This window comes from Notothenia coriiceps, unplaced genomic scaffold (assembly GCF_000735185.1).
Source record: "Notothenia coriiceps isolate Sejong01 unplaced genomic scaffold, NC01 NC01_scaffold00003191, whole genome shotgun sequence".
Classification (NCBI taxonomy): domain Eukaryota; kingdom Metazoa; phylum Chordata; class Actinopteri; order Perciformes; family Nototheniidae; genus Notothenia; species Notothenia coriiceps.
Window position 1 is genome coordinate 89,115 of NW_011335892.1, and position 20,750 is coordinate 109,864.

Consider the following 20,750-nt stretch of genomic DNA (forward strand, 5'->3'; position numbering starts at 1 on the left):
TCTCATAGTATGCCTCTCGTCCAATTAAATGACTTGCTCGCTCTATGACGCGTTGAACCCAATGTGAGCAAATTACTCTGAATGCTGCAACGCAGCACCTGAGATTACTTCCAAAAAGTTGTTCACGTTCTCAATTTTTTACGTTCAACGTTATATTCGTTCGGTACACTTTGGTACATACGTGTACCGTTACACCCCTACCAAACAACTAATCGATAAAATACAGATTATTGACAGATTAACAGTCGTGGAAGATTATTATAAATTGCAGCCATTGCCAAACTTTTTTTCCCCCAGAATTGAACAGATACAGCATCTCTGCACAGAAAGACAGACATGTAAGTCAAAAGGGTTAAAGAAGCGCGGTCTGCTTGTTCTCTGACATGAAACGCCATCAAACAGGTTTCATTAGCGTGGATTAGAACAATTAAATTTTCCAATTGACTTTTTTCCATATAAACACAGCGTCTTTATTCCTTTTTAATTGAGCTGGCAGATTTGAAGTCAGTTCTTAAACAACAATAAAATGTTTGTCTTTTGACTTTACGAGACATTAAGTTTCCTCATTCACATTTCCTGTTAATTACGTGTGAGATTTGATGGCCTTGATAAAAGAGCGGAGGGTGAGGTTGGTTAGCAGGAAGCAGAGAGAAGGACTGATGGAAAGACGAACAAGTGAAGCAGGGTCTAATAAGAATCAGAGTGGTTCCTAAAGAGCACCAAATGTTTGCCCCCCAGCGAGACCTACTGCAACTAGCCCACCATGCACACTCTTCCTCTTTCCCTGGCGCAGCAACCACACCAAAGCTTGTGGTGAGGTTTTAGGCATGTAGTGAAGAGGTGAACCATTAGTGTCAAGGCGGATGTAAATGTGTTAATCTACCAACTGCAAAACCTATGGCCCATTAAAAGAAAAAGCAACACATAATCCATCGAACAAACACTTATGTAATGGGCTTGGAGCAGTTCCAATCTCTATAATCTCTCTGCAACAGAAATTATTCAGCTTAATAAAAGTCTGCTCCTAAATTGGTTATGTTTGGCAATGTCTTTGATGCATGGTGAGGGTAAAAGCCTCCCTGTTGTGTGTGTGATGTACCTTGAAGATGCCCACCCAGTCTTTTGGGTGGGGTGGGATGTAAGGGGTCAGGGTGTAGCAACACTCCAGGGGCACCTGGGGCAGGAAACTCTTCCCCACGTTCTGGAAGATGACGTGGGCAAAGTTGGACGTTTCCATGATGCTGACGCTGCTGCCCGGCGGCGAGTCCACCACCTGGAACGATGACATTGTATCCTGTCGGTCACTTCATTGGTCTGTAGGACAAAAGAGCACAGGACACAGAAGTTAAGTATCGCAAACAGCAGAATAAAGAAGAAGAATGTCATTCAGTTGCACACAGAAAACAGAAAAGGGTAAAAATGTAGTCAAACACAGGCTTATTCTGTGATGAGTTCCCAAGATCTCTCAGAAAATGTATTTGTATTAAAGACCAAGCATAGGCATAGTGGTATATACCAAACCCTAAGCAGAGGTATTTTTCATATTAAGTGAAAGTATACTGCAAGGGTCTTATCATAGAGGGTATCATGTGCTGTACAGATGACGAAGCCTCGGAGGCGACTGTATGATTTTGAGTTGTATAAACATAATTGAAATGACTTGAATAAAATAGCCACAGTCTCCATCTTGCAGAACTAAACCTGCATATAATTGGTTAAGACAAATGCTGTGTCAATGATATGTTCAGCACAAAGAAAACCTTTCTTTCCTAACTTGCCTTCAGTGCCGCAACCAAAGCAAATGATGCAGCGTCCGTAAATAACATGAAGGCTGAGGAGCTCAATCGTGGGATAATTAAAAGTACAAATTTACCATTTTGAGTGCAACCCTATTCTCTAAATTTAATATTTTATGTTGTGGTATTGTATATTTACCTAAAAGGGAATTGTATTTGTCAATTGAGAAGTCACGATGTTTATTAATCGATTAGTTGATCGACAGAAAACAAAATTCAAACTTACTTGATTATAAACTAATGTTTCAAAGTAACCTTTCATGCAAAAATGGCAAACAATGCTGTTTTTAGCTTCTCTATTATGGAGATCTCATGCTTTTATCAGTTGTATATCTCATTAAAGTGCATATCTTTATGTGTTGGACTTAGATATCAAGACTTTTAAAGAGATCCCCTTGACTTTGGGAAAGACATTTCCCTTATCTTCTGACATGTTATAGACCAAACTTTCAATCAATTAATATAGAAAAGAATCGGCTGTTGCAACATTAGAAAAAACTTCTTAGCTCTGAAGAAGAAGAATGTTTTGTCTGAGGTTCAAGAGGAGCTTTCTTAGTTTAAAGACAATGATGGCATTGTGAGTCTACTCCACTTCCTTTAACAAGGCAATGACAGTGTAAGGAAATTGCAGTAGGACATATACTGCAATGAAAGTGTGTTTTAAGACTGTTACATATTACTAAAAGGCAACATAACACTGCAGAATACATTTGTACTATTTTTCTTAGCCTCTAAAAAAACAATACTCAAACATACCCTTTAAGTAAAGATAACTTCTTGCAACAAATTGATCACCTAGCTAACATAGTTAAGGAGGCTTAAAGCAACATTATACCCATGTTACAAGACAGCACCACACCCCTGTGACGAATCACCTTACAGCAAGGCAGTTAGCTTTAACTAATTAAACTAAGCATTACAGAGTATAAGAAGAGCAAGTGTAAATGTGAAGCTGCTTAACAGTGATGCAAATCAATGCATCTTGTACTGTATTAAAGATTAAACAACAAACCATTTCCACTCAAGATACATGTGAAAGTAAGTCACAACACATTCTCAATCCAGCCAAGCAGCTAACATAACAATGTCTGTACAGTGAGCCACATTGATCAACATTTCTTCATGAAACATCTAACGCAGAGCTATGTATATAAAATAACCTCAGTTACTCAGAGGATAATCTATTTACGGTGGCAAGGCAGCTAACATTAGCTTGTGAACAGGCCATGTCGTGTCAAGTCACTAGCTAGCTTTCCTCGTAGGTCTGCTAGCATGCTGGCACAAGACGCGACAATCACAGGCATTGATTGAGCATGCAGTTAAAAAAATAACCTTTGCATATGAAATCCACTTGCAAAAAATAGCGAGTTTCTGTCGGGCAGGCCGATGTTTTTGCCACTGTCCCCGTTGTTGACAAAGCTCTGACGATGATGCGTCTCTTCCTGAATGATGCTCCACTTCCGGGATGCTGAGCACCACCAATGATGCTGAGGAGGGGGAGAAAGCAGATGTCTCTACTACAGAAAATAACTAAATTAGTTACAAAAGTTAATTCAATCAGTTTAATAATTATCTTCTCTTGCCTCATACATTTGTAGCTAATTTGACTTACAATAATAACCCATAATTGCTATGGAGATCATCTGCTGTGTATATACAATGTCATAACTATATAGCATTCATTACAATACAAAATATATACTGCATAGCTAAATAATTTGTTATGAAATCTAATGATTTTACGTTTGTGTTCCTTTTAAGTGGATACTGGACTTACAAAAGTGGCTAAAGGGCATTAGGCAGTAGCACAGGATGTCCCGCCTTTGCCTTCTTCTGATTGGCTGCGGAAACGTATCGAGAGCTGCGATTGGTGGAAACCGCAACTGATCATAACAGTTCGGTTGGGCTTTCCTTCCTTGACAGCTGTCACTGTACGCTGAGGTCAAGGGGAAAGAAGCATGGCTGCGATGTTTAGAGGGTCGCGAAACCTATTGTTAAGGTGGACAAAGCATGTCGACCTTGCTTTCGGTAACGTATTCGCTTATGTTGTCAGTTTCCTTGTGCCGTTTTCCCACGTGTGTTGAGGGTAAAAGGCAATCGGAACATGCTCTGCTACAGCCTGTTAGCTAGCTCGTTAGCCAACTGAAAAAAGTGTGAATACTTACTGCTCATGCTAGTTAAGTAAGACAGTGTGGACACAATGTCCTGAGTCTGTCACCTGCTGCGTTGTGTTCAGTCTGCAGTCTGTTAGGACAGTGTGCTTAATGCATAAGCATAATGAAATGTGAAGCAATAGCCAGCAGCAGCTCATTTTAATTGACCATGATCTCTTTTTTAAAGACACCTTTAGAGTCTAGAAGATGGATGGGTAAGATATGGATTGAGCTCTTATTGTGTTAGTCTGCTCTGGATGTTGCTATTCTGAATACACCAATGTGTTGGTTAATTGGTAGCTTTTCTTTGCAACACAACTCCCACTCCGTCCACTCCTCCTGCCCCCCCTACAATACAACACAACTGTTTTTTTTGTATCAGAATCAGTGAATGTGGATATAAATTGTCCTTGTTGAGACGCTACTTGTAATTCGAAAACAATTGCCATGATATTATAGTTACACTGCTCCTTCCTTCACTGCATTTAACTCTGGTGTTCAAATTGTTGTGCTATGAAGTATGAACTGTTGCTTTTTATTCTTTAATGTTGTCATTGCATTGCAATGGTGTTATTTGGCTACACAAATAATTTCCCTTAATAATGGTAAAAAAAACAGTGCTTTCTCTTTTCCCCTGATACTACCTTCATGAAGCAGACGTGGTCTTTCCCCATTCCTGTACAGAAAGTCTCAAGTCCATTGTACAGTAATAACAGCAATCACTTCAAATGGGTTACCACACTTGTGTGAACAGCAACATTAGCCATATTATTATTATTCTCTTAAAACATCATCATAACAGTACATGTTATAGAAAGATAGTAAATGTCAGCTAAATGCAATGTAATGTAATAGTAAATAGTGTCATTAGTAGCAAAATATGTGGTCATCTCAATCTTTGTTATTGTTATTTCATAGATCACATCGTAGATAATTATGTTACCAGCTGATGGTGTGTCATTAGGATAACACTTATGTTAGGACAGTTAATGTCAACTTGAAGGAATAGTTTTATCTCCAGAGCAATAGCATTGTGATACAGTATAGTATAGTATATGATGATGAGGAGGTTGTTACATTTACAGTAGAGATTGTTGTTTTTGCTTCACTGTCCAGGCCTAATCCTATTGCTGTGTTCTGGGTTCAGTGCCAGGGTTTCCACTCTGTTTAGTACCTGTTAGCCTGGCTGGACCTTGGCTGAACCAGAAGTGTTTAATAGCCTGGCCAGACTGCGCTGAAAGCTGGTCTTAAGTTACAGTAGACAGATTTGCTCTGTTGTTATTGATTGTAAATAGAGAATTTAAATCTTGAAAATATACATTTTGTCGTTTTGTATGTTCCTTTTAACTGGAATGTTTCCTGAGAGACATTAGCCATAGAAACCAAAGTTTTCCATAAGACTACTAGTAGAAAGTAGTCTCACCATCATTTTAAGTACTCCAATATTCTAATCAACTGCACTATCTTTAGTAGATAGCTACTGTGTATAACTTGTGTTTGAGTTGCTTTGGGATTCTTAATTTTCTCTATATTTTCCACACATCTAATGACAACTTTGTTTTCCTCCTCAGTGTCATCGCGATCAATGGCTTCAAAAACCCCCATTGGGTTTGTTGGCCTGGGGAACATGGGCAGCCCCATGGCCAAAAACCTGCTAAGAAATGGTTATCCTGTTATTGCCACTGATGTCTTCCCTGAGTCTTGCAAGGAGCTGCAGGACATGGGTGCCCAGGTAACACTCAGTAGCATATTACATATTGACATTTAACAGAATATAACATATACAATTCGACATTTAAACCAACAAACTTGACAATTATTGCAAGCTTTTACGAAGCACTTATTGAAACTTAATGCAGATCTTTTTAGAAGAGCTACAAAATAAATATATGCCAACATAGAAGCCAACAGCTTCTCATAAATAAGAACTTCAACACATCCAATTTGTTAATGAATATTGTGTTGTTGATCTAATGTTTTGTGCAATTTTGACTCCAATCTTTAGGTGGTAGACTCTCCAGCAGACGTGGCAGAAAAAGCCGACCGCATCCTCACAATGCTCCCCTCCAGTCCAAATGTGATTGAAGTCTACACAGGTCCAAATGGCATCCTCAAGTAAGCATCATTTACTATTCACGCATCCATGCAACCCTAATGTACCTCTTAAACAATTATAAGACAGAAACATCACAATTGCAGCATGTTAAATGTATGAACAGAGGGGCGCTTGGCCAAACATTTGCTATACATGAAGTGTTGATGCTTTTTGTTTTGCCATCTTTAGGAAAGTGAAGAAAGGAACCCTGTTGATTGACTCCTCCACCATCGACCCTGCCGTCTCGAGAGAGATGGCCGTCGCTGCAGAGAAGATGGGTGCTGTGTTCATGGACGCTCCAGTGTCAGGAGGTAAGGTGCCAGCCACATTTGTTTCAATGTTTATCCCGTCTCTGTCACAGAATCGTTCATATTCTCTGCTCTCGTGTTTCACCATGTGCAGAGCTTTGTTTTCTACTCACACATGAAGCAGTGGAGAAACAGCTGAAGTGAAAATAGATAACGTGGTTACAAACAGACTCCATAATGAATGACATGATACCGTCATGGGAGACAGTTGTTTTGGTGTTGTAACCAGAGCTGTACCAGTTAATATTCGGTTAAAACAGATTAGTGATGCTGTTTTGCCTGCATTGTTAATCGTGAAGTGCTGCAAGTGATGTAATGAAGCGCTGGAGCCTTTTATTAGGACTGGACATTTTGCCTGACTCCTATTTTAAAAAATGGCCTTTTAAATGCTGCAGTGGTTGTCAGCAACTGGTCAAATCTTAACTTGTGAGCCTACAGTTAACACACCAGTTATCATTTACTGGATGGTTACTCAACCCCTGGCATTTGCTCACGGTGTTCTTCCCCACTGTTATGGAAGAAAGAACAAATAGGGGCAACAGTCAAACCAGCTTCAAATGTGACATATTTAAATGTGCTGGGCGATGAATCTCGTTCATTTCAACGTGAAGAGTGTCTCATGTTGATTTAAAAAAAGTAATTGTTAAATATTTGGAAAAGAAACTCACATATTATTAAATAAACGTTATTAAAATAAATATATTAAAGTGTTAAATTGGAGAATGGAATTAGCTGTTTTGGTAAAATTAGTGTTTAAATAAATGTGCCTATATGCTGCACACAAGCAGTCATCCTATATAAAAAACTGCATTATTAAACATGTGCATGTTTTTGATTTGCTGTCTTTCTCTCTAATGTTTTTACACCTGTTAAGTCCATCTCTGTATATTCTAGATTTTGAGATCTGTGTGTAATTTGCTGTTTTTGCTTATGCAAGCTTTGTCTCAAGGAATCACCGGTTTTCTTTCTTTCTTTATGACTAACTGTAAAACAGTAGTTAGGCCATTAAGACTAGGTGTAGATGGCATTATCAAAAGCAGAATCAGACTCTTAGTTGGTTCACTTGAGAATACCAATCATAGTGTTCGAGCCATGACCCCTCAGCCTTACTTCTGAACTGTCTTATTCTCTTTTGTATATCTAAACTATAGGACCTTTTGGGTTAGTGCTAGGACATGGGTTGTAATTACTGAGCGGGCCAGCCAGTAGGTGCCCTCTTGAGGTTTTATTGCTGCTTTTGACCAGAGGTCTTAAAGGCAAGGTTAAGGTTTTAAGTCCTCATTATGTTGGTCCTGTCTCCCTGTGACGGCTCTTTGACAGAGCACAGGATCACCAGTCGTCCTTAATGGGCTGAGCCGCTGTGGAGAATCCCGTGTCAGAGCTTTTCATGTTGATGGAGCCGTAATGGCGGGTATCCCATGTTAGTGCCTTTCATGTCAGATAAAGAGTCATAAAGAGGAGAGAATCTGCCCTCACATGGAGTGCAGGAAAGGAGAGGAGGGAGATAAGACATGAAGGAGACACATCGCAGTAAAACTGTCCGTCTCTCTTTCTCTTTCACACACACACATTTCTTATTTTAATTCAGGATTACAGTGAAGGTATGCTACATGCTCACATTCCTGCTCATCTGGTGACTAACTCTGATCATAACAGATTTGCCTTTTATTGCACAATCTTGAATTCATGCACAAAACGCACTCTATTCCCCGCCCTCGCCCTGACAAACACAGACTTATCCCACACTGGCATGTTTACCAGCTGGCGTCTGCAGAACAGACCCGACTGCAGTCAGTGAGATCAGAGCCTTAAGCCTGTTACTCTCCCTTAACACACACGCTGTTTACATGCTATAGACAGTTCACAGTTTGTGTGTGTGCAGTCCTCTGTGAAGGTTCTTCCTTTCCTGTCACTTAACTAAGCCTCTTTTACTAGCCTGAGATGACCAATGATTTACCTTCTACCTCTGGCCTCTACAACTAGCTGTACAGACACTCTTCTTTCCCACACACATGCACCCGGCACCCAGTGTCACCTTGGGACATCCTCACGTCATATTCAAAAGTGCATAAAACATTCGCTTACCCCGAAATGTAAGGAGTATCCCGGTTTTTGATTGTTGTTTGTCTTACAAAAAAACGTATATTTAAAGATGCCACCACCTACGTCTTTAGGAATGTGATGAGCATTTGTAATAGTTTCTGACATTTCTTAGAAAGATAAATGTTTCTGATGTCTTTCAAATGCACACACTTAGACTTTCAGCCCGACTCGTGAATGGTAGTTTGTGTGTGATCTTGATGTCCCAGGCTAAACATAAGGAGACATACATTTCATGAAAGATGGTTTCAGCATGTGGCAAGAACACATGACCACCTCCCTATCCCTAGCCCACTGTCCATCTCTCTGGGTGGGATATGAGGTTACATGCTCTGTTCCAACCAGGAGATGGCACCCTACCCAAATAGGGCATTGTCATCCTCAGGAGGTTTGTGTGTATGTTTGACAACAGCTCAGCTCTCACTGTGAGTGTGACCAATAGTACTTATAATATGCCATATATATATATATCCGCAAATAAATCAAATGTTACATATGAAAATAGAAATTGTCTTTAATACATACAAAAAAAACTGGCTTATTCTCAAGCAGACACACAATGATGATACACATTGATTTATTCTATTCTTTTAACATCATTTATTATATTTGCTGAATGAACTTTATAAATATAGACATTTTCTAATCAAAATGTATTTAGTCCACTTGGTGTAACGATACACTCGGCACAGACTTGCTGATCCCCTGTAAACTCTTGCAGACACAGTCTGCTCTTTTTGTGGTTTCTGCATTTGTTTTTAATTTAGGTTTTACTTCTAGATAAAATTAATCCTGTCGTGTATGTGTGGTGTGTGAGGTACTGTGTTTTACACAGAAATGTTTGTGTGTATGTGCATTGTGTGCGTCACTAGAGGTTTGGCATGCCAACCGTGGGATCTGAATAGTGGAGTCGCAACCCTTTTTAAAAAGATCTATCAAAAGAACTGCAACTTTCTTCTCGTGGGTATCTTGCCTGCTTGCACACTGACCAGCATCTTGGCTTTTGCTCTGCAAGACCCAGCTGTGTCCTGGTACACACACACACACACACACACACACACACACACACACACACACACACACACACACACACACACACACACACACACACACACACACACACACACACATATAGTTTTAATCTCTGAGCAAACACTTTCCTGCATAGACACAGTTATATTAACTTAGACACTGGCTCGTCAGGCATTTGCTTGCACACACACTTCTACCACTCTCTGGTCTCCTTAAAAGCGTCCGCATGCAAAGTTGACCCACAACAAAACAAACTCTGATGTCACAGGCTCAGGGTGTTGGCACGGCGATGGCAAAAATAGGAGGTCTGGCTAAAAAGTGGCGGGGTCGTTAGCAGTAATTACCCAGAATGCCTGTGTTTGTGTCTGTGTGCCCATGGTGGGCTGCCACATTGCTAACGGACGATGGCTTTTAAAAGGCCCTAAAAACCTTTTCATTGTGTTGTTCCCAGCGCTGGGAAAGCCTGCTATCGGGGCAATTGAAAGCAAGAAGGAGCTGTTGTGGGACCATCGGCACTCGGGATATGTTGCTTTTTTGCGAGCTCTTATAATCCTTAGCTAACTACCTCTTTAGGCTGAGTCTCAACACCGCTCTAATCATAACCATACCACATCAACTGAAGCCTGAGTGTTGCAGTGTGTCATTTGCCGACAGTTTGAACGTCATCCTCCAGCCTGTAGGAGCTTGTTCAAACCAACGCTGGCACCAGTTTGTTCGTCACACAACACTGCCGATCCACTGCATGCCGACTGATACAGACTCCATTTCTCCCTCCAGGCAAACAGGACCTGGGGCTTCTCCCACAAAGATGATCTTTTACTATGAGTAAACCTTAACATGTAGTCACACTTGAAATACATATAGTCATCATTGTATTTTTAAAAGGTTTATTCTTGCCCTTGGACATAAGATTTTAACAAAACACTAATTTTTTTCTGGAGCTTTTATTGACATTACACTGTCTCAACTAATATTTATTCGTTAAAGCATGAACTTTGGTACTTGAAGTCAACCTCTAAATGTTCTTTTTGTCACTGTTACTTCCCTTGTATTTCTGAGCCTCACTGTGCAGAGTAATGTATGTGAAGAGTTTGAAACAGGAAACCAGTTTTCCTATTCATCTGATATACGAGTAAGTTTCTCTGTGCTTATTTTATATGTGAACGTAGGAGGTATGAGCACACTTTTCATCACTAGTAAGGCAGCCCATCTCAGTCCACTATGTGTGATGTGTAAATCTGACTCCTTAAAGAGTTTTACATAGTTGGACTTTTGGGAAAAACCATGTTAGATATTAATGTTCTTACCAAGAATATACTTTTTATATATCTTTAAAGTTTTTTCACAGAATAATTTTGGTCCCAAAACAATATGATTTGTTTTGATTGGGTTACACATTTAAATCACAGTATAACATGCTACCATTTTCTAAAAATGAGTTGATAAATGAGTGCACATGCTTTGGATAATTTATTTTCCATTATGGGCTTTTTTCTTGGCTCTATATGGTGCATTAATGTTACACTGAGAACTCAGACTCTTAGATTAAATGGTTGAAAGTAGTTACTGAAAGACTCAGTAGCCAGTTCAGACCAGTCTAACTAAATGTTTGCCACTGGTATGCTTGGTGAGAGGAAGCAGCGTAAGGGCTCTGAAGGCAGTTTAGTGAAGGTTAGTGGTATTTTCTGACACTGAGTTAAGGAATCATGTTGGACGGGTAGGGGGTGTTGCCGTCGCAGTCTGTCAAGTTGATGGCTGACCAGTACTACAGAGCGTCAGTGGTCCAAAGACTAGATTAGCATAACAAGCCTCTCACTGACGGGTTCTGGTGACATAGGGGGAAAGAGGGGGGGCAGTGGGAGAAAGGGTGTAGGGCGGTAAAGTGACCAGGGATGTCGATGATGGAGGGGTGGTGAGGGGGGGGACTCTAGCCCATGCTCCAGATGGGGGGAGACCCACAGCAGCTGGGGACTGGCTCTCACATCTCTGCCCGTATGTCATCTGCTGTGTGTGCAGGCACATCGTAAGCTGGTGTATGAGCAAAACAAAAAAATCTGTCAAATGTAGCTCAAACGTCACACTGCATGTCACTCACCCAAAAGGGAATTAGCATTCTGTCTGTATCAAAAACAGTTTCTGCACTAGAGCCGTAATAATTGGTCTGCTAACAGATTAGTCTATTGACAGATAAATAATCGGCTATAATACAAACAATTATAATCCAATAACTGTTTTAATTAAGTAAGTCCACATGTAGAAAATGGCAGGAATTGCTGTTTTCAGCATCTTGTATAGAGATTCCCTTGTTTTTTCAATTTAAATTAATACTAAACTAAATATCGTTTCAGTATTAAGTCCAACCTTTTTCTCTAATGGAGTATTTTAATGGTGTGGTATTGTACTTTCCTTAAAAAGGTATACCATGATTTTACTTGTTGATTGAGTAGTTATAGGGAGAAAGAAGTTGCAATGAAAGAACAAAAGTCTACAAATAATCTTACCCTAACTAATTTCATAATGAAGTCACTTTTTAATGCAAAAATACCAGAAAATGCTGTTTTCAGCTTCTCAAATATGGACAATTCCTGCTTATTTTTGTATTATCATTTGAAATAGAATATCTTTAGGTTTTCGATTGACAAAACAAGACATTTAAAGACATAACCATGGACATTGAGAAACAGGGATGGATACTTTCACTACTTCTGACATTTTATGGACCAACAATTAAATACTTAGTTTAGAAAATAGGGTGCAGATTTAATAAAAAAATTAAAAGATCTTTGAGTGCAGCTCTATTTTGCACTTCAACCGTTGGATTGTAAATGTGTTTGTGTATAACTGTTTCCTTGCCTGAGACCAACCTAATTGGGGATCATTATTAACTTGCTCCGTCGTAGATGAGTCTCATTGGGCCGGAGAAGGGATTGATCGTGGACCTTTCCTGCTCCCTTTATCCTGTGTCACCTCCCATTGACCAGCCTCTCCCCCACGGACTGGAGCAGTTACTCATGATGATGATGATGATAATGATGATAAGGGCTGGCCTAGTGGTCAATGGACAGGCATTACAAACTAAAACCTTAGGGCTGTATTAACATTAGTTTACAAGAAACTATGTTGACGCTTGAATTATCTCTTCCTTTATTTTCAACAACAAAAAAACACATTTTCTCCACTTGTGGTTCTCATGGAGCGTTTCCGTGCAGCAGTCAGTTCTCATGGCTCTGCGCTCGTTAACTGGAGCCGATAAAGAGTCTGTTTTCAACACAACGTCCGAACATTAGCAAAGTTGGCAGACAAACTGTTGAAAGTGCTGATTTCTTTTATTTAGCGATTTTGGTTTGTGCTCGTACAGTTTCACGCATTTACTTGATATCCGTTGTGCTTTTTACAGGGTCTGCTTGGGTTTTTAATTTGTTTGAGAAAAATATCTGCCCTGGGGTGTAATTATAATGGTGGGCCACATGATGCTGCGTTGTTGGCCTGTAAACATCCTACCCCCACTGGCTTACACTGCCAGCAGTCAACTCCCATTGACTCAAAGCTGTTAGGCTTCAAGTGTGAAAGCTCTTTTCAGTCTGACTTATAGATTGCTGTCAGCCAAGCAAAAACATAACATGTGGATATTGTTAAGAATTTGGCAAACAATACAAAAATAATGCCAAAACCAGAGTTTGTTTACACGAACTACATTTGGACGTGAACTTAAGCTGGAGTCCTCAAAGAACATTTACATTATCATTTTAGGAAATAGGGTGTTTGGAAGAGCTCAAATTATATTGTAGGTGTTGTTTTTGCCTAAAGTGTTTCTTTGTATACTCTGCGGGGAGAAAAAAGGGTTGTGGCTCGTTGTCAAATGCGTCATTCAGTAACAAACTCTTTTTGTGTGTGTATGTGCGTTTGCAACTGAGTGTGTTGTTTGCGTAGCCTCATATTCACAAATGTAGCTTCATTTAAACCCACCACCAATAAAAAAAAGTGCCTACTGGTTAACATGCGGCTCGTAACTCCAAGACACCGCCTCAGAAGCTCAGACTGACGTCTTATTGGCGGGCCAGCTCTGGGATCTGCACCTGTCTCTGGTGCACACACACACACACTGGATCCCACACACTGATACTGCATGCACACACCAGAGACATTCTCACTTACTTTGTACATACATGCGCCACTTCAAAAAGAGTTTAAAAGGTTATAACCTTGTCATGAATTGCTTTGGTTGATTGTGCTGTGTGTAATGAAAGAAGTGCTAATGAATTGAGTGCTCACTACAAAACCAAAGCTGTTTCTCTGATCTTCCTTTGCCATTACACAGCCAGCTTCACCCTCTCATGTTTATGGTTGGTGACTGTCGTCAAAGCCTGCTGTCAAGCATCTGTACTAATAGGGCTTGATTGCTTGCTTATTAACTTGAATCTTGTTAATTGAGGAGATCAGATGAAGGAGATGTATGTCTCCTTTTGAATTAAAGCTAACTTGCACGGGCCACACAGAATTACACACACACACACACACACACACACACACACACACACACACACACACACACACACACACACAGATACAGACACACACACTCACTCTCTCTCTCACACACACACACACACACACACAGACACACACACACACACACACACACACACACACACACACACACACACACACACACACACACACACACACACACACACACACACACACACACTTTGACGCACACACTTTGACACACAGATCCACAGACACTGAAGACAGCAGTTTTCTAGCAAACTGCGACAGACTGTGCACATCATTGTAACATACTGTATGCCAATGAATAAAAGGATACGAATGCTAACTACGGCATCCTTTCACTTTCATTGTGAATTATTTTTTACATGCAAACTGACCCTTCAGTTATTCAGTTATGATTGTGTGTGTGCATACATGCATGGTGTGTGTGTGGGTTTCCATGTTTCCCCCCCTTCTTACTAACCAATCTCTGGGGCTTTATTATGGGGTTTGACAAAGACTGTCTTCGTTTAGAGAGAGCCCACACCCGTAAATCTCCCATGCTGCATTGCGGCCCTGCCTCTTATGCAGAGAGGGCGCTCTCTTAGCCGTATATGTACACACACACACACACACACACACACACACGACACAGTCACACACAAAGGAGACCGAACACTCACAGCCAATTTACAGGAAAATGGCAATAACATTTTATCATGCTGGACTTGGGCCTGATAGAGCTGCCCTTTCTCGAATATGTGCATGAGTGTGTGTGTTTCTCCCCACCTATACACACACACACACACACACACACACACACACACACACACACACACACACACACACACACACACACACACACACACACACTTTGACACATTCATGCACAGTTCTGATCGTGGAGCTAATTTGTTGATCTCAGATGGAAGCTCGGGCCGTCTCCAACAGAGCGTGACGTTCTTTTAGTGCAAGGAATGGCCACGCATGACAATTATGAGCGCACACACACACACACACACACACACTCCCCAGCCCGCATACACAGCCTATTATTTGCCGTCCTTCTCGATTGGCTTTTTTTCCCCCATTCCTGTTTTCTGTACCTCCTCATTTTTATTCTTTCCTTTTAATCCCTTCATTTCTCCTCTGTCTGCCATAATTCTTGCACGCAGCCAACCAGTCAGTGGTAGAGGGGGGTGAAAAGCTGCAGAGAGTAGCGGAGAGACGGGCAGCAGTGATTTTAATGATGCACATGAAGATGAAAGGAGAGGAAAAAGAGAAGAGAGGCGACTGGCCCAGGAAGGGATATGAGGCTTTTTACGGTTCACCTTGCACATGTGTACCTGCACTCATTCATGCATAAAGACAAGCAGTCACAAGTAGGGACACACATATTTGCTCTTTTATTCTTTTATGAGGAAGACAACAGGCGGCTCTAAGGGCATAACAACAAAACCCTTTGTGTTGAGAGACAGAAATAGGTTTGCCACAGGACACACAGATGCACATCTCTCCCCCCTTTTAATGAATTGTGAGCATATGTTCCAATGCAGATTAAAGTCGGGTGATAAACGCGCTTGTTGCCTCTATAAATGGGATAGTAAACGCTTGTGTGTGTGTATATGTGCTCGTTAGCTCTGTAATGTAATAATAAATTGGGCACGGGTTGGCTTCCTCTCCTGTGGCATCAAACGAGGACGAGAAGCTAATCGCAATGAAACAGACCGTTAATATCAGGGCTGCAAATGAACTCCACCTGCTAGAGCCCGCCAGCACATCAACACCCTCCTCTCTTTTCTTCATCTCTCTCCCTCTCACTCTCACATTTCTTTAATGTGCAGCGGCATCGCACAGCAACACGTTTGTTTCACCGTTTGTGTCTTTGTGTGTTTATCCATGTCAATCTTGTTAAAGCGTGACATGTCCTCTTCTCCACGCAAATTACCGCAGGCGAGGAACAACACCACTGCGTCAGCTAATAACCACGGCGGTGTGTGTAAGTGGCTGTGCGGGTCTGCGTGTGTGATGGGAGCAGGAGGGGAACTTCATTGATTTATCGTTAACAGAGGACAACAGCTCCCCGTCAGCGTCTCTGGTCGCTATAACAAACGATCTGTGCGCTCGGACGCGCTTTATTGTAGCTCAGCCAGTAACCTTTTCAGCTGCTGACCCAGAACGCAGGGAGGGGCTGCCTGCTTGTGTGTGCGTGTGGAGAGATGGGGGGGGTTTGTGCGCGATGTCAAACATATGTCCCCTAGAGTCCTCAGACAGGGAGGTGTCAGCGGGGAAGACGAGGGGGAGGAAGAGGAGAGAAGGCGGAGGAGATGAGAGGCAGGATGGCGAGGGATGCTTCAGACGGAAACTAAAAAAGCCATCATGAGCGAGACTGACATTAACAAATTGCAAGCTAAAACACATGTTAACTAACACACACGCATATGCACGCATGCGGCAGCACTCATACCACATTTCCAAAACTGTTTGTTAAAAAAACACAGGACACAAAAGAGACGAAAGGGTAAGGGAGGAGGGAGAGACATGGAGTGTAAACGCAATCCCCATTCTTAATTAGTTAGTAGACAGCTAATAAAAACTGTGGTAGTAATGGCAGAATGAGTGAGGGAGGAAGGGAGGGAGGCTGCTGGCCTTAAGGACCTATGATGGTTTAATAGTCAAATTGAGAGCAGAAAAGAGTTACAGGCCTGTAAGTAACAGTGAAGTGAGGCAGCCAGGGCTTGATGTGGTCCACTTTACACTGGCCTTTAAACCGTTAATACACAAAATTTGCACTACACAGACCGACACAGACGCTACAGTTACACCCTCTTCCCTGTAATGGTTGGCACTTTGTTTCACTCCCTGCTTCTGTCTGTCTTTTTGCTTTTTGCATATCATAGCCTGGAGACTTGCATATGAAAGTGGGTTGCTGCAAAATGGGGCAGAAGAAGTAAGAGTGTCCTTCTATACGTGACAGCGAGGTTTATGGCTCCCCTGTGCTGCTTAACCACTTCTCCTCCTCTTTCTTTCATGAAAGAGAGATGATGAAGGATAGATGTGCTGGTAAACATCAATACTGCATTAGCCAGCATTACAAAGCCTTCAGCCATTAACACTGAGGAATGGTCACAGCCTAGCATAAGGTTCAATGGGGGTCACCACGATCACCAGCCGCCCCACACCCATCTTTTTCCGTGTTGCTATTTTGCTCGGTTTTGAAAATGGATTCAATAATCGCTGAATCGTCTGTCCCATTTTCTTACTAGTTTATTAGTATGTTTTTGTGTATACTCGTTAGGGACATTCATTAGTACAGAATAACAGTGACTTCTAGAAGTGTCCAACGTGTCACACTTGTAGCTAAAGATAATTTCCAACACAAGTTCCTTGATGGGCATTGGTAGTTTAGGTAATCATTAAATGACTGTACATGACACACTTCAAACACAAGGACAACCTTCCATGGCAGTACACAGATAATGACTAGTTGGTGTCAACAGCTCTGGTCAATGTTTAACCACACCTTGAAACCTGAAGAAAACTCTAAAATACTAAAAATGCTCAATTTGGTCGAGCTATAGGTAGCACAATCCAGAGGGTTGAGCCTTTAATCGAGGATGCAGTTTGTGTAAAGGAAGTCTGACAGTGTTAATACCATTTTGTTCTGATATGCACTAAAACCAGCATAGCAAGTAAAAGAAAGATTCAGGGCTCAATCAGAGCATTTTGCAACAGCGTTATGAACATAATTTGAATATTGTACGCCAATAATCACACATAAATGTTGATGTTACCATGCATTAAGAACCAACTGACCCCTTCTCCTCCTTTCCCAGACTGGGTTTGGACCCCAAGCTGCTGGCAAAGATCCTCAACATGTCTTCAGGTCGTTGCTGGTCCAGTGATACGTACAATCCAGCCCCTGGCGTCATGGAGGGAGTCCCCTCTGCCAACAACTACCAGGGGGGCTTTGGAACCACACTAATGGCCAAGGTACCTGTCCCCTGTCTTTAAGTCACTTTCTTTTAAATTAAGTCTTGATTAAGCTTATTTTCTTCATTATTTTTTTTACAATAAAAGGCTTGTTAGGTAGATCAAACATTTCAAAAACAAAAACACAAATTATATTAAAATAAAACGAAGTCCCAAATCTTCATATTTTGTTGAAGCTGGATTTTTTTCCCAGGATAATAACCTTAATGGTTAATAATTTATCAAAGTTGTTAGAATCTAATGTAGTCCTGATCGACTAATTATTTTAGCAACTGCTAATTTGCCCTTTTTCTTTTCTTTTTGTCTGTTTTTTGTCAATCTCTTTCTCTCAATCTCAACCCTGTCATTTATTTTGTGTCACTTTTAACTGCTCTTTTGTCTGTGTGTGATACTCCCACTCTCCTCCTCACCATCCCATCTGTGACTTATTGTGCGCCACTTCATTTTACTGTCACTGCATTAGCTCTTCTGTATGGGTCAGTCTGTGCCTGTGTATTATTTAGTGCATCTGGGGGTCGTTTAATACACTTGCAATGTGTGCTCTGCATACATAAGCCTGGGAAGTTAAATTAGCTCACCAAACTTCTGATAAAATAAGAATATTTATTTGATCAGCCTAGATATACAGAAATAGATTCTACTATGTTAGTGTAAAAACCCTGCCTCTCTTTCTCCGTCTATCTAGGATCTTGGTTTGGCTCAAAACACTGCCACCAACACTAAGACACCCATCCCTCTGGGTTCCCTCGCCCACCAGATCTTCAGAGTCATGTGCGCCCGCGGCTACGCTAACAAGGACTTCTCATCCGTCTTCCAATTCCTACGCGAGGAGGAAGGACAGTGAATGGAGGGGGATCACAGTTAACTGTGATGTGACCATACATAAACACACATACACACACATACACACACTACAACCACACAACCCAGTGCCCCTTATCCCACTATGCTCAGGAGAGACGAAGGCCTTGCCCTCCGGCGCAGATCTGCGCTCCAATTAACATACTGTATGTCGGCCCATGTCCGCTCATAGCATTAGCTGAATCATATTTTCAATTCACGACTCTCCCCCTGCATGGGGGAAATGCTAAAACTGACCTTAGATCAGTATCTAGAGAAAAAGCAACTATCTTCCCAGTCAGGGCGGAGAGTGGAAAATGAGAAGTAGGATGAGGCACTGAAGGCTTATATATAGCATTCAAATAATATGTGGATTTTCAAGATGATTGATAATTAATAACTGCATGATTGTTCAAAGTTAAGGTGTTCTTTTGTTGGGTTTGTGCTGCTTATTGCCTGTTACCCAAATGACCTCTGGCCTGTCATTGCTAAATAAAAGAGGACAGAAAAGAAAAGAAAGCTACAGTAAGGAATTCACATAGTGATGGACTTTTCATTGAAGAGACAGTGCAAGAGAGTGCAGAGTTAAAGGTACCCAATTTCTATTGGGAGAAGAGAAAATCCCATATTCTCAATATGTAAGGTAACCAAAGCTAGCCACACCATGTGCTCAAAGTTCACTTGTTTTGTTACATTTGTCTGTTTATGGCAGGGAGGTGGATGTCATTCAATCACCTCCTCGTCACGTGAGTCATCCTGCCAGCTTAAACTTTTATTTGTTGATTTCATTTTTCAGTCATCCAGTTTATTTTTCACGTTTCATTTTGTAACAACATTTGCATCAGCCCTCACTGGATAGACCACTCAACTTCTGCATTACAACTTTAAATACTGTGATATATACCTGGTTATTTTTGCACTGTGTGCATCGCAGTGCGATGTGCCGGGCCATTTTGATACAGTTACAGAATCTTTCAAACTTACCTCAACCGTCTACATCTGATTATCGAGCCACTCAAGTATTATTTTGTGACCAACACTGTTTGAACTATCTACTCTTCACTACAAAATGTTGTTCTCATTGTCAAGCACTTTCTCTCGCCAGGTTTGACTTTGAATATCTCTCCTCTCTTTCTCTCAACTTGTACGACATCCATGTAAAGTGTAAGCGAGGAACATTTCCTCCCTGCTCTAAACAAATGTACATAATGTATATTTCTTATTGTTGCGTAGTATTGAAGAGGAATCTAAACGGACTCACTTTTGTAGTAAAATTCATTAATAGTGTCTACAGTTTGTCTTTGCTCTGTTAAACAGATCCTCAGTCACGCTGTAACCTAAAATAAAAGATGTTCTGTGTATTGGCTGTTTGTCTGGTTTTGTAAGATTAGTGCTGCATGTTGCTGAAGAAGTAGTGCTATCTGTCAAGTTATTGACATAGGTGAACAAAGAATAACCTTTGAGAGTGACTCTGTGGCCATTTTACTTTTAAATGAATGAGAACATAAACATCCAAATAGTTAGAATCAACACGTTCTCACTCCCAACCCGTCACATATTGACGGACGGTCAGGGCCCCTCCCCGTCACACTATTACGTACAGGGTACCCCTTGGAAGCAGTGGCGTTTTCTCCCGGAGGCCAAGGGAAGCCAGGCTTCCCCTGTTTTTTCGGATTGTAGTTATAATTTTAATTAAAAAAAACACTTTGTTTAGTTTCGGAAATTCTATGTTGTGTGTTGCTGCCGGCCCGTCTCTCGCCCATTCTCATTGAGTATTTTACAAAGAGTGAAACAGCTCCCCCTAGATGTTATGGTGAAACAGTAGATTGCATTCTCTGTTGCGAAAGGAGGCGAGCCGAAATTGGCTTCCCTTGGTGAAAACAAAATGGAGGGATTGACCAATCAGACAAGGCTCACGTCATGCCCCTGCCAACCGCTGCCA

The 20,750-nt window shown here is 41.2% G+C and overlaps 2 protein-coding genes across 2 annotated transcripts in view; one reads left to right on the forward strand and one right to left on the reverse strand.

The window, feature by feature from the left end:
* tax1bp1a (Tax1 (human T-cell leukemia virus type I) binding protein 1a) overlaps positions 1 to 3,227 on the reverse strand; it is a 24,505-nt gene extending 21,278 nt beyond the window's left edge. Inside the window, exons 1-2 of the mRNA XM_010766196.1 lie at positions 3,129 to 3,227; positions 1,100 to 1,314 (exon numbers count right to left, since the gene is read on the reverse strand). Coding sequence (XP_010764498.1) covers positions 1,100 to 1,288 — 189 coding nt within the window. The 5' untranslated portion in view covers positions 1,289 to 1,314; positions 3,129 to 3,227. The remainder of the gene's footprint in view (positions 1 to 1,099; positions 1,315 to 3,128) is intronic.
* Positions 3,228 to 3,697: 470 nt separating this feature from the next.
* Positions 3,698 to 20,169, forward strand: hibadha (3-hydroxyisobutyrate dehydrogenase a). Its single transcript, XM_010766197.1, has 6 exons — positions 3,698 to 3,824; positions 5,521 to 5,681; positions 5,955 to 6,064; positions 6,234 to 6,409; positions 17,781 to 17,968; positions 18,654 to 20,169. The coding sequence occupies exons 1-6, from the start codon at positions 3,755 to 3,757 to the stop codon at positions 18,810 to 18,812; spliced, it is 864 nt and encodes a 287-aa protein (XP_010764499.1). The 5' UTR covers positions 3,698 to 3,754; the 3' UTR covers positions 18,813 to 20,169.
* Positions 20,170 to 20,750: the final 581 nt, after the last annotated feature.